Source organism: Odocoileus virginianus, chromosome 24 (assembly GCF_023699985.2).
Source record: "Odocoileus virginianus isolate 20LAN1187 ecotype Illinois chromosome 24, Ovbor_1.2, whole genome shotgun sequence".
In the NCBI taxonomy this organism is placed as follows: domain Eukaryota; kingdom Metazoa; phylum Chordata; class Mammalia; order Artiodactyla; family Cervidae; genus Odocoileus; species Odocoileus virginianus.
Genome location: NC_069697.1, coordinates 29,050,095 through 29,064,064, shown reverse-complemented (window position 1 = coordinate 29,064,064; position 13,970 = coordinate 29,050,095). Strand labels below are relative to the sequence as shown.

The window sequence follows — 13,970 nt, the reverse complement described above, 5'->3', positions numbered from 1 at the left end:
TTATCCATTAGTAACTCAGAGTTTATTCAAAATTCTCTACAGAACTTCCTCCCAGATAACCATTGTCCACAATGCTGTTATTTACTGCATTTTACACATGAGACAAATGAGGCAAAAGGTTTTATGTATCTTACACAAAGTCACACAGCTAATCAGTGGTAGAGATGAGATTTGAACCTAGTCCGAAGGACAAGCCCACATGGTTAGCCACAGATCAACAAGGCCCACTCAAGCCCTAGGCATTAGTTTTTCAGAACTACTCATTTTTTTACCAAACATGGCTTGATTTTTTTCAGTCTTGAGCCTCAGTTCATGCAAACCACATGTCTCTGGTAAATGTTTTCCAAGCTCAATCAGATACCTTCTTTAAAATTGTGCTCAAATATTCCCAATATAATGTCACTACTGAACCCTCTCAAAATCGCAATTGTATTGTCCATTACATAAATAATACTGTGTTATTATTGGGCTGGCCAAAAAAGTTTGTTTGGGTTTTTCCATACCAACTTATGAGAAAATCCAAATGAACTTTCTTACCAACCCAATATTTATTGGTGTTAAATTCATATTATTCCATGAAATGGGACCATTGTAAGAGCTGAAACCACCCCTTGATGATCTTTATATTCCAGATGCTTAGGCCTAACAGAGAGCAAAAATGTTTACTGAATAATAGTGATACAAGAAGAGAATAAATGCTTTGCGAAAATCATTGGGTGATATCAGAACTTTGCTGTCACACCTTTTTATATTATTTCTAGGGAATAACCTGTGCAAATGACTTTGGGGAACCACAGCATCGTCACTCAATTCCGCCTTCTCGGGCTGTCTACTGACCCACACATCCAGGCTCTGCTCTTTGTGTTGTTCCTAAAGATTTACCTCCTGACACTAACGGGGAACCTGATGATGCTGCTCGTGGTCAGGGCTGATTCTCACCTTCACACGCCCATGTTCTTCTTCCTGAGTCATCTCTCTCTCCTGGATCTTTGTTTATCTTCAGTCACTGTGCCCAAGATGCTGAAGGACCTCCTGTCTGAGACAAAAACCATCTCAGTAAGGGGCTGCCTGGCTCAAGGCTTCTTTGCGCTTATTACTGCTGGAACTGAGTGCTTTCTGCTCTCAGCAATGGCCTATGACCGCTATGCCGCCATCTGCCACCCTCTACTCTATGGACAAATGATGAAGAAACAGTTGTGTGTACAGCTTGTATGGGGCTCTTGGGGTTTGGCTTCTTTGAATGCATTTATTAACACCCTTCTAGCTGCCAACCTGGACTTCTGTGAGAACCATACCATTAGCCACTACAGCTGTGAGGTGCCCTCTCTCTTCCCTCTGTCCTGCTCTGATGTCTCCATCAACCTCACAGTCCTGCTGTGTTCCAGCCTGATGCATGGATTTGGGACCCTCTTCCCAATAGTCTTTTCCTATGCTCGTATTGTCTCCACCATTCTGAGCATCAGCTCCACCAAAGGCCGAAGCAAGACCTTCTCCACCTGCTCGTCCCACCTCACTGCAGTGAGCTTCTTCTTTGGCTCTGGGTTTCTCCGCTATCTCATGCCAACTTCAGGATCCCCTCTGGAGTTGATCTTCTCTGTGCAGTATGGTGTGGTCACTCCCATGATGAATCCTCTCATCTACAGCCTGAAGAACAAGAAAGTAAAGGCAGCTGTGAGAAGAACACTGGGAAAATATATGTGATGGTCCAGATGAAAAAATAAAGCCAGAGGAAAATGGAGAATCAGGATAAAATGATGCTAGTTAGACATTATGAGAGTTCTCACTAAGAAAAATTTCCTGGCTCTATGCAAAGTGATATGTTACAAGATAAATTAGCAGTGCATATGAAATGAGCACAGACATAGCAGAGAGATGTTGGGGTAGTCTAAATACCGGGGAAATGATGAACTAAATAACTATCTCAATCCAGAAAATGTGGTCATGAAAGCGTTGACTCATTGTTCCCAGTACTCCCCAAATATTCACTTTGGTCTTATTAGGTAAAGTATTTGTATATTGAATCACGGCTTTAAATTGAATTTAGAAAAATGCACTGAGAAGGTCTTCCCTGGTAGCTCAGTTGGAAAAGAATCTGCCTGTAATGCAGGAGACCCCGGTTTGATTCCTGGGTCAGGAAGATCCGCTGGAGGAGGGGTAGGCTACCCACTCCAGTATTCTTGGGCCTCCCTGTAGCTCAGCTGGTAAAGAACCTGCCTGCAATGCAGGAGACCTGGGTTCTATCAATGGGTTGGGAAGATCCTCCGGAGAAGGCAAAGGCTACCCACTCCAGTATCCTGGCCTGGAGAATTCCAAAGACTGTATAGTCCATGGGGTTGCAAAGAGTCAGACACAACTGAGCAACTTTCACTTTTACTAAGTATAACTTTACTATTAAGAACATATAGATTATTGGGCAAAGAGTCATAAACTTGGAGTTCACAGGAAGGAAAACAATGAACTTCAACTGAGTGGCCTTTGATATAAGTAAAAGAGATAAAGGTTCTGAAGAAAAGTTGAGTTTGCTTTTAGGGATAGATGTTTCATGTAAACCTTCCCCAGACTCTTCCGTTTCTTGCCAGCAGTGGCTCACAGATTAATTTCAGCTCCTGGGGAGTCCTACTAATTTCTTTTACCAAGATTTACCTGGAAACACATCACTGGAGAGGGAAACACTCTGGAAACACAGAATAAGGAAAGTCAGACTCACTGGTACAATACAGAACCACTAGCTATGGTTTGGGTCAAGATGGTTACTGGTCCAAAAATGCCTGCCTGGATCTGCAACTGAAGGGCAGTCATTCTCCATTTGAGTTTTTAAAAGTCATTACAGTTTTTCCATAGTGGCTGTACTAATTTGCATTCCCACCAACAGTATAAGAGGGTTCCCTTTTCTCCACACCCTCTCCAGCATTTATTGCTTGTAGACTTTTGGATAGCAGCCATCCTGACTGGCGTATAATGGTACCTCATTGTGGTTTTGATTTGCATTTCTCTGATAATGAGTGATGTTGACCATCTTTTCATGTGGTTTTTAGCCATCTGTATGTCTTCCTTGGAGAAATGTCTGTTGAGTTCTTTGGCCCATTTTTTGATTGGGTCATTTATTTTTCTGGAGTTGAGCTGCAGGAGTTGCTTGTATATTTTTGAATTAATCCTTTGTCTGTTGCTTCGTTTGCTATTATTTTCTCCCAATCTGAGGGCTGTCTTTTCACCTTGCTTATAGTTTCCTTTGTTGTGCAAAAGCTTTTAAGTTTCATTAGGTCCCATTTGTTTATTTTTGCTTTTATTTCTAAAATTCTGGGATGTGGGTCATAGAGGATCCTGCTGTGATTTATGTCGGAGAGTGTTTTGCCTATGTTCTCCTCTAGGAGTTTTATAGTTTCTGGTCTTACATTTAGATCTTTAATCCATTTTGAGTTTATTTTTGTGTTTGGTGTTAGAAAGTGTTCTAGTTTCATTCTTTTACAGGTGGTTGACCAGTTTTCCCAGCACCACTTGTTAAAGAGGTTGTCTTTTTTCCATTGTATATCCTTGCCTCCTTTGTCGAAGATAAGGTGACCATAGGTTCGTGGATTTATCTCTGGGCTTTCTATTCTGTTCCATTGATCTATATTTCTGTCTTTGTGCCAGTACCATACTGTCTTGATGACTGTGGCTTTGTAGTAGAGTCTGAAGTCAGGCAGATTGATTCCTCCAGTTCCATTCTTCTTTCTCAGGATTACTTTGGCTATTCGAGGTTTTTTGTATTTCCATACAAATTGTGAAATTATTTGTTCTAGTTCTGTGAAAAATACCGTTGGTAGTTTGATAGGGATTGCATTGAATCTATAGATTGCTTTGGGTAGGAGATTTCTTAAAAAGCTGGAAATAGAACTGCCATATGACCCAGCAATCCCACTTCTGGGCATACACACCGAGGAAACCAGATCTGAAAGAGACACATGCACCCCAATGTTCATCACAGCACTGTTTATGATAGCCAGGACATGGAAGCAACCTAGATGCCCATCAGCAGACGAATGGATGAGGAAGCTGTGGTACATATACACCATGGAATATTACTCAGCCATTAAAAAGAATTCATTTGAATCAGTTCTAATGAGATGGATGAAACTGGAGCCCATTATACAGAGCGAAGTAAGCCAGAAAGATAAAGACCAATACAGTATACTAACACATATATATGGAATTTAGAAAGATGGTAACGATAACCCTATATGCAAAACAGAAAAAGAGACTCAGATGTATAGAACAGACTTGTGGACTCTGGGAGAAGGCGAGGGTGGGATGTTTCAAGAGAACAGCATTGAAACATGTATATTATCTAGGGTGAAACAGATCACCAGCCCAGGTTGGGTGCATGAAACAAGTGCTCGGGCCTGGTGCACTGGGAAGACCCAGAGGGATCGGGTGGAGAGGGAGGTGGGAGGGGGGACCGGGATGGGGAATACATGTAAATCCATGGCTAATTCATTTCAATGTATGACAAAAACTACTGCAATGATGTAAAGTAATTAGCCTCCAACTAATAAAAATAAATGGAAAAAAAATAAAAAGAAAAAAAAAATAAATAAAAAAATAAAACCCCTAATGGAAATGTATAAAAAAAAAACGTTTCTTCAAGGTGATGTCATCACATCAGTCTAAAATCTTTTGGATTTTTGCTAGACTGATGAGAAATAATATCTAAACATAACTTTCATTTACATTCCTTTTATTATGAATAAAGTTGAATATTAAAAAATATATTTAAAAAAAAGTCATTACAGTTTTTTAAAAATATGGTAAAACAGCATGGGTTCTGGGCATAATTTTTGTTGTTATTCAGTTGCTTGGTCGTGTCTGACTCTGTGACCACATGGACTGCTGCACACCAGGCTTCCCTGTCCTTCACCATCTCCTAGAATTTGCTCAAACTTATATTCATTGAGTTAGCAATGCCATTCAACTATCTCATCCTCTGTCATCCCCTTTTCCTCCTGCCTTCTTTTAAAATTTTAAAGTGAACAATTTTAAATCATAATTTTAGAGCATAATTTTTAAAGTGAATAATTTGATAATATCTGCCTACCCATTGTATAATTGTTCCACTTCTTGGTGACCCCCTTTCATCCATTTCCATCCTCTGAACTTTGGAGAACTGTTCCAGCCTCTCAGTAGCTGCCCATTCTAAAATAACAATTTACTCAAAAAGAGGCTTATTAAATTCCTTTTCTCTAATAATAAATTTTGTCTATAATAATACAATCAAACCAGTCAATCCTAAAAGAAATCAATCCTGAACATTCATTGGAAGGACTGATGCTGAAGCTGAAACTCCAAAACTTTGGCCACTTGATGTGACAGGCTGACTCATTAGAAGAGACCTTGATGCTGGGAAAGATTGAAGGCAGGAGGAGAAGGTGAATGACAGAGGATGACATGGTTGAATGGCATCACCAACTCAATGGACATGAGTTTGAGCAAGCTCTGGGAGCTGGTGATGGACAGGGAAGCCTGGTGTGCTACAGTCCATGTGGTTGCAAAGAGTTGGACATGACTGAGCGATTGAACTGAACCGACTGAATAATAAAATAATAAATAATAAATTTTACCAAATACATTGATTTGGTAATATCACAAATTTTGTATAGAAACATATTATACCTTTTAATATCTTAGCATTTATTTTTCCTTGGCATTTGATTAACTTCAAGAATAATTAAATTATAGGTTTTACACATACATTTTCTCCTAGATGTCATATAGTACTAAAATTATTTATCAATAGGCAGACATTGATGTATGACATACTAACTGTGGTTTTTTAAAAAAATATTTCATTACCCATAGCTGTTTCTATTCACATTTGGTAACACTTTTTGGAACATAAGCTTATTGATCATAGCACCTACCACACATTCATTTCCTTATAGTAAGGGATTACTCTGTGACCAGTGTACCTAAAATATATACAGCAAATTATTGGAAGTTTATTTTATTTTCACTGTAATAATCACTTGATTCTGTATGACTAATAAAGTTTTTCATTTCCCAATATTAAAAACATAAATTTAAATTTATAAAATTTAAATTCCTCTACTTATTACAAGTAGAGGAATGAGCTCTCATATTACCCTACTAATAGTCATCTGTCTGAAATAGACATGGAAATGATCTTATGGGAAACAATTTTGTGGCCAAATCAAACACCACTCTTTTCCACATGATGAAGATATCATAGACTTCTGCACTCTCTCAAAATATCTTCCAGATTTCTTAGACACATAGGAAACAGGAGTGGCGTGGTTAACACTGGCAGATCTGGTCTGGCAACTATTACTAAGGCCATAGAAAAGGCATCTGACCACAACTGTTGGTCATAAAAATATAGATGCTGGGAAAGATTGAGGGCAGGAGGAGAAGCGGGCAACAGAAGATGAGACAGTTGGATAGCATCCCTGACTCAATGGACAGGAGTTTGAGCAAACTCTGGGAGATGGTGAAGGACAGGGGAGCCTTGTGTGCTGCAGTCCATAGGGTCACAAAGAGCTGGACACGACTTGGCAACCGAACAGCAACAAAAACAAAGAATATAGCTTTTTCTTTGTGAGCCCTACTTTCAATTCTGGCATAAGAGGAAAAGTTCAAATCAATTTCTCATAATATTCTGTACTTTATGCCCAGTAACAATCATAGAATTTGCACAAGTGTGCATCCAACTTAAATTCTTAATGTTGTAAGAGTTTTTCCATATTGATTCAAAGACATAGTAAACATAAGTTTTAGTTATCTTAACATTCTATTATGCATCTTCTTCATAGTTGATCAAACCATTTCCTGAGAATGTCATTAAAAACATATTTCACTGTTACATTTTTAGAATTCTCTTCTTTACACTGTTTAGAAAACAATTTGAGTTCGACTTTCACCCTTACAAGTAACATTTTATTAGACTTCTTTGCACAGCATTTCCTCAGTTAGAATCACTCCTGAACTGGTTTAGTGGATTAATTGGTAAGAATATTGATGAGTTTCTTGTCACAAATTGACAGACTGCTTTCTGAAATGGTGGACCCAGTTTAAAGCCAGAAATGATGCTAACAACTGTTTCTCCTTTGCCTTAGATACCACTGTCTTCAAAATATAATGTACTAATTTGAAAAGCAAGAAACAATATGAATTTTATGATTTGTATTTCTTTGGTTATTAGTGATAATAAAACAGCCTGTGCCTTCCTAATTATATTTATTCTGTAAATATTTTCTTCATTATCTATTTTAACTACCTTAATATATAGCAGTCAATTTCTCAAGGTCTTTAACAAACTCACCTCATTACAATTGGTCTGATCATGGTTTTTCTTAACTTCATCGTTGATCTCCCCCAAGTGAAGCCTCTTCTTAATTGCTGCCAAAACCAAAATAAACTTTTTTGAAAATTCAATAAGCACTGTAACCCTCCATGAATGTACCTTCCATGAATAATAGACTATTTCTATTGCTTTCCTAGGCTTAAATTGGGGCATAAACTCCATATATATGTGTAACTCCAGGAGTCAGCATTCCTTAGATCTGGGTCATAGGGTAATCTGTTGTTATCACTCTGAAAGAGGCTGGTCATAGTCAGCATTCTAGTATCACTTGAATGACAGTGATTGAGAGAAAAAATACTAAAGACTCAGGCATATACCTAAAAGGAAAGGACACAGTAGTATAATAGCATAAAGGCAATCCTATAGATCTCAAGGCTATCCCCTCTATCATATCTGAAGACTGTTCCTACTAGGCAGATAGAGGCAGGACAGATTCTTGAGAGGAAATTTTATTTCATTTTATTGTTATATTTTATTTGGTGGGACGTTTTAGGATCTCAAGTCCAGGAAGCAGCAAGAGAGAACTGCTCCAAGGAAGTTAGGGGAAGGGAACCCAAGATATACAGGAGTTTTACATAAAGGGCAGGTAGTCTGAATAGCAAAAGATTATTGTTAGTTAATATATATATATATATATATATATATATATATATATATATATCTTAAGTAAAGGAATTCAGCACTTTTCTGTGTTGGGAAGATGTAAGAGCCTGGGCTCACTAAAATCATTTCTTTGATAAGAACCTTAAAAAAAACACAGAAGCCAGTATCCTGTGTTTTCACATCCTGAGTTTCCTCAGGGCTCAATGTAGGGAGTGGTTGCAGTCTGATGGCTGCTAGACGGATGGTATTCTTTCCTTCCTCAGTGAGGGGGCTCTTTTAAAGTGACCAGTTCGTGATGATGTTTTTCATTTAAAAATAATTTTTACACATTTTATCTCTTTATTATTGAAGTATTAGTAACTTAATTTTTTGTTATTATGTCAAGTAATTTAGTTGTAAAAGAGGATACGTTTTAAATAATATTTTTAAATGGACAAACAACAGATTCTGGTGTGTGTATAATAGTATCTCATTGTGGTTTAAATCGCATCTCCTTTTCTTGGGCTCCAAAATCAATGCAGATGGTGACTGCAGTCATGAAATTAAAAGGCGCTTGCTCCTTGAAAGAAAAGTTATAACAACTATAGACAGCATATTAAAAAGCAGAGACATTACTTTGCCAACAAAGGTCCATCTAGTCAAAGTTATGATTTTTCCAGTAGTCATGTATGGGTGTGAGATTTGGACCATAAACAGGCTGAGCACTGAAGAACAGATGCTTACAAACTGTGGTGTTGGAGAAGACTCTTGAGAGTCCCTTGGACTGCAGGGAGATCCAACCAGTCAATACTAAAAGAAATCAAACCTGAATATTCATTGGAAGGACTGATGCTAAAGCTGAAACTCCAATACTTTGGCCACCTGATGTGAAGAACTGACTCATTGGAAAAGACCCTGATGCTGGGAAAGATTGAAGGCAGGATGAGAAAGGGACAACAGAGGATGAAATGGTCAGAAGGCATCACCAATTCAATGGACATGAGTTTGAGTAAGCTCCGGGAGTTGGTGATGGACAGGGAAGCCTGGCATGCTGTAGTCTATGGGGCCACAAGGAGTCAGATACAACTAAGCAATTGAACAACATACACGAATAGTCTTAGAGACATATAAGAACAAAGGCTGTAAAGAGAAAATAAATAAACATAAAATTATAATATCATATAGATTACCAAAAAAATCAAATGTCTTTAAAAAAGTACATTTAATTATCCCAAGCATCTATTATATTTCTTTTGCTTACTAGTTTAATTGGCAAGTGACAGTAGGGAATAATTATTAGGTCACAAAAGTCTAGTTTGAATGAAAATGTTTTAACTCACTGTAACAAACAAATAGAAATTTTGGTTTATATGAGACTATTCCTACTTTAGACTATAATAAACTTATTAACAAGCATTCCCCTAAATGCTCCCAAACATGGGAGCACACAAATTATAGCACAGCCCTGCTTAGGAATCTGATTGGATCTCTCAAAGTAAATAAAATTAGAACAGTTCATTTAAGAAAATGATTATCCTTATTAACTTTTACTGTCTTTTTACTTATTTGATCAACAAAATACTTTTACACAGCAAGTTTAACTGGAGGTGATTTCGCCAGAGAGAAGACACAGCCCTTGTAGTGTCACTTGTAAACTATTCCTTTCCTGCCTGGGGAGCCAGATAAAGACCCCTTTGGCCATTCTTATTTCTAACTCCCACTAGCTCAGGTGATTTTAGAATTAACATTTAAAGGTTATTGCATCACCTAGACGTTCCAAAGGGCACACCTAAGAGATCCCCTTGGTCCTTATAAAACTCAGTGTTGAAAACAGTCCTTGAAAACTAAGTCCAGCTTCAGATGGTGACTATGTGATATAAAAGCTGTGCCCTTACCACCTCCTGGGCTGTTGAGGGCAAGGAATCAAACCAGCCAGCTGCCTAAACATAGCTGCTCTGTGGAATGGTTAAACTCAAATAATACTATGTGTGGCTGGGATGTGATACTACTGCATACAAAGAAAACTAAGGTGTAGTTGAGACCCGCTGAAAGAAACTGGTCTCTGGCCATATAAGTTTATTAGTGTAGAATTCAGTGAAACATATCATCACTGGGATTTTATAAATTCTCCCATGATACAAGACTTAGAAATCACTTTTTCTTGGTAGATGAATCATCTTCCTTCTTAATAGATGAATCTAAATAAAAGTTCTGCAGCCACACTGGAAAGCAGAGTGCCTTATCCAACAGGATGTACAGGTAATCTGCTCTGGGGAAGTGGGGAGGATTCTGAGGTGGGCTTATGGCTAAGGAGTTACCGAGTAGGAATCAGAACTTCCCTTTGGCCGAGCTTTGGACTTGCTGGGAATGGACAGGACCAGGAAACTGACTGAGCCACCTCAATGAGTCCTGTGGGTAACCGAAGATCAGACTTCCAGGTGTGAGAACAAAGCTGGAAATCACTGGTAAATATTCAGCATTCAAGCAAAAAGAGCCTTGTAATCAAGACCCGAAGACTTATAAGAAACAGAGTTGAGAGACATGAACAGAATCTGGCCACGGAGGAGAAATTTGGGGTATGGAGAATGAGGGCAGTATCTAAGGACGAAAGACAAAAGTTCATCTAAATATCTGTGCAAAAGAGGAATATGAGTGAATGTTCTATTCCTATTTTAAACAGGCCTCTGAATGTGAGCAGAAAAAATGGGTAGAGATTTGCTCCTAAGGGACCGACAGTAGCTGCAGTAGGTATTTCCAACAGAAGGTAGGAGCTCTCAGTCAAACTCTCACTGTCCTACAGGATTAATTTCCAAACCTGTTTGCTACACTGTATTGGAGGGAGGTCCAGAATGTGTGGTACTGAGCAGAGTCCTCTTTCCTGGCTGCTACTCTTTCCTGCAGCATGAAACCTCTCAAGCACTCCTCTTGCTGACTTTCCTAGAGATTTCAAGCTGACCTGGGAACACAGCCATCCCAGTAATGCTCCTTCAGGTGGGCCCAGGGATTCACACTGAGTCCCACCCATTTTTCCCCCCAGTCATCCCTTTAGTCTTACAGCTATACTTACAGTAGAAAATACTTACATTAAAAAAAAATACACACACACACACACACACACACATATATACACACACACACACACACACACATATATATATAGTGGAAATACTTTTATTTCCTCCTTTCTGAGTGAAAGTACCCACAGTAATTACAAATTGCTCTCCTCCAAAATAATTCTAAAATTTACAACCGTGTTCATACACTTCTCTTGGTAAAGGTATATAAGGTATATGAAGTATATACAGGTATGTAAAGTTAAGTACAACAGCAGTATTAACAGAAACAACTTCAGTCTTTAATAGAGCTTCACCATATGTGAGAATTTAGGTGACTTTTGCCTAGACTTACAATCTCAAATAATAACAGTAATGGACAGTTAGGAGTAGATGCTTTTTAAGAACTTTATATATAATCTCATATTTAATCCTAGAACCTTTCTTAGTACTGTTATTAATTTGCATTTTAAACATAAGGAAATCCAAGCAAGGCGTTTTATGCATCATGTACAAAGTCAAGTACCTAATTAGAGGTGGAACTGAAATTTGAACCTAGTCTGATGCAGGAGCCCACATTTTTAGCCACTATCTCTGATGCCCATCTCTTTGTGACTGTAGCCCACCAGGTTCTTCTATTCATGGAATTTTCCAGGCAAGAATACTGGAGCAGGTTGCCATTATGTTAAACCAAATATAACTTGATTTTTCTCTGAGCCTTTGAATACAAACTTCATATTCATGCAAACTAAATATCTGTTAGAAACATTTTCCAAGAGCAATCATATTGCTTTCTTAAGAATATTGTCAAATTCACTCAATGTAGTGTCATTATTGGCCTTCACTAAATCTCAATTTGAGTTCCCATTGTAGTAATTACATTTATATATTTACTCTTCATATGCATGTTCTTAAATGGATATCATATCTTGATCTTTTTGTTTCAAGTGATTGACACAAACTGAGGCCATAATAGAAAGCAAAAGCATTTACAAACAATGGTGATATGAACAGAGGACAAATACAATGGAAAAATTCCAGTGTAGCCTGAGGTCACCGAGGAAAACCCCCTGTTATCAGGGGAAGGGAGAGGTCTGGGGAAAGACTTTTGGCTCCCATGCCTGTTTATATTATTTCTAGGGAAAGGCCTTTGTAAATGGACTTGAGGAACCACAGCACCATCACAGAGTTCATCCTCCTCGGACTGTCTGCCAACCCTCACATCCAGGCTCTGTTCTTTGTGCTATTCCTGGGGATTTACCTTCTGACAATAATGGGGAACTTGATGCTGCTGCTGGTGATCAAGGCTGATTCCCACCTCCACACACCCATGTACTTCTTCCTGAGCCACCTCTCTTTCGTAGATATCTGCTTCTCTTCAGTCACAGTGCCCAAGATGTTGGAGAACCTCCTGTCCCGAAGGAAGACGATATCGGTAGAGGGCTGCCTAGCTCAGGTCTTCTTTGTGTTTGTTGCTGCAGGGACCGAAGCCTGTCTGCTGTCAGTGATGGCCTATGACCGCTATGCCGCGATCTGCCACCCTCTACTCTATGGGCAGATCATGAGTAAACAGCTGTACATGCAGCTTGTGTGGGGCTCATGGGGCCTGGGCTTTCTGGACGCAGTCATCAACATCTTCCTGGCTCTGAACATGATCTTCTGTGAAGCCAAAATCATCCCTCACTACAGCTGTGAAATGCCCTCTCTTCTCTCCCTGTCCTGCTCTGATATCTCTAGAAACCTCATTGCCTTGCTCTGTTCCACTCTGCTCCATGGGCTGGGAACCTTCCTCTTGGTCTTCCTATCCTATGCCCACATTATCACCGCCATCCTGAGTATCAGCTCTACCTCAGGCAGAAGCAAGGCCTTCTCCACCTGCTCTTCCCACCTCACTGCAGTGACACTGTACTTTGGCTCAGGTTTGCTTCGCCATCTCATGCCAAATTCAGGATCCCCTGCAGAACTGATCTTCTCTGTGCAATATACTGTCATCACTCCCATGCTGAATCCCCTCATTTACAGTCTGAAAAACAAGGAGGTGAAGGTGGCTCTGAAAAGAACTTCGGAAAAGTATTTGCAACATATCAGGTGCTGAAATGAAAACATAGGATAGTAAAGAACTGGAATAAATCTGCATAGAAAAGGACATTAGGTGAGTTTGCAGTAGTAAGGAGCACTCTTGAGTACTTACAACGTCAGATGCTACAACCTACATTAGAGGTACATGAGAAAATGGCATAAAGTTATAGGAAGGAAAGCTCCCTTTATTTTCTTTTAAAGGAAAAGCAAATTATTAAATAATCACCTTAATCTAGAAAATTTTGTTATGAACAAATTGATCCATTTTTCTCATTTTGAAACATCTGTTTTAGTAAAATTATTAGTTTCATGAATCTATCATTATTTTTACTGACTCTGGAGAAAGTGCTAAAAGACATACATTTGATAAGAATGCAGGGTCCTGGATCTGCAAGAGAAAAAAGTCATGAGTAAGGGTAGAGGGTTGAAAATAAAAGAAGTCCAACTGGGTGGCCATAGAAGACAGGCATAAAAAGCTAAAAGTTCTGCAGAGAGACAATGAATGTACAGAGATGGAGCTCAGACTCAGATAAAATTTCTAAGAACTCATGTATGTGCAGTGAAAAGTGAAAGTGAAAGTTGCTCAGTCATGTCTGACTCTTTGCAACCCCATGGACTAAACAGTTCATGGAATTCTCCAGGCCAGAATACTGGAATGGGTAGCCTATCCCTTTTCCAGTGGATCTTACCGATCCAGAAATCAAACCAGGGTCTCCTGCATTGCAGGTGGATTCTTTTCCAACTGGGCTACCAGGAAAGCCCCCACGTATGTGCATAGTGCTGGCCAAACACCAGTGTAAGAGGCTAAAAGGAGGCTCTGTGGCTCGAGAAACTTTATTTCTCACATAGTCATTATTCAGACTTGCATATTCTCCAATAAGCTGATCTCATCAAGATCTTCC

The 13,970-nt window shown here is 39.0% G+C and overlaps 2 protein-coding genes across 2 annotated transcripts; both read left to right on the top strand.

Moving 5' to 3' along the window:
• Nucleotides 1-777: 777 nt before the first annotated feature.
• Nucleotides 778-1,701, top strand: LOC110146140 (olfactory receptor 8S1-like). The gene has a single exon (XM_020906825.2). It carries the CDS (start codon nucleotides 778-780, stop codon nucleotides 1,699-1,701), a length of 924 nt encoding a protein of 307 aa, XP_020762484.2.
• A 10,444-nt stretch (nucleotides 1,702-12,145) lies between these two features.
• Nucleotides 12,146-13,279, top strand: LOC110146187 (olfactory receptor 8S1-like). Its single transcript, XM_020906894.2, has one exon. It carries the CDS (start codon nucleotides 12,146-12,148, stop codon nucleotides 13,082-13,084), a length of 939 nt encoding a protein of 312 aa, XP_020762553.1. The 3' UTR covers nucleotides 13,085-13,279.
• Nucleotides 13,280-13,970: the final 691 nt, after the last annotated feature.

What these genes read in the sequence shown, in the direction of transcription:
- LOC110146140 (XM_020906825.2), top strand. Translation starts at nt 778, where the DNA reads ATGACTTTGGGGAACCACAGCATCGTCACTCAATTCCGCCTTCTCGGG.
- LOC110146187 (XM_020906894.2), top strand. Translation starts at nt 12,146, where the DNA reads ATGGACTTGAGGAACCACAGCACCATCACAGAGTTCATCCTCCTCGGA.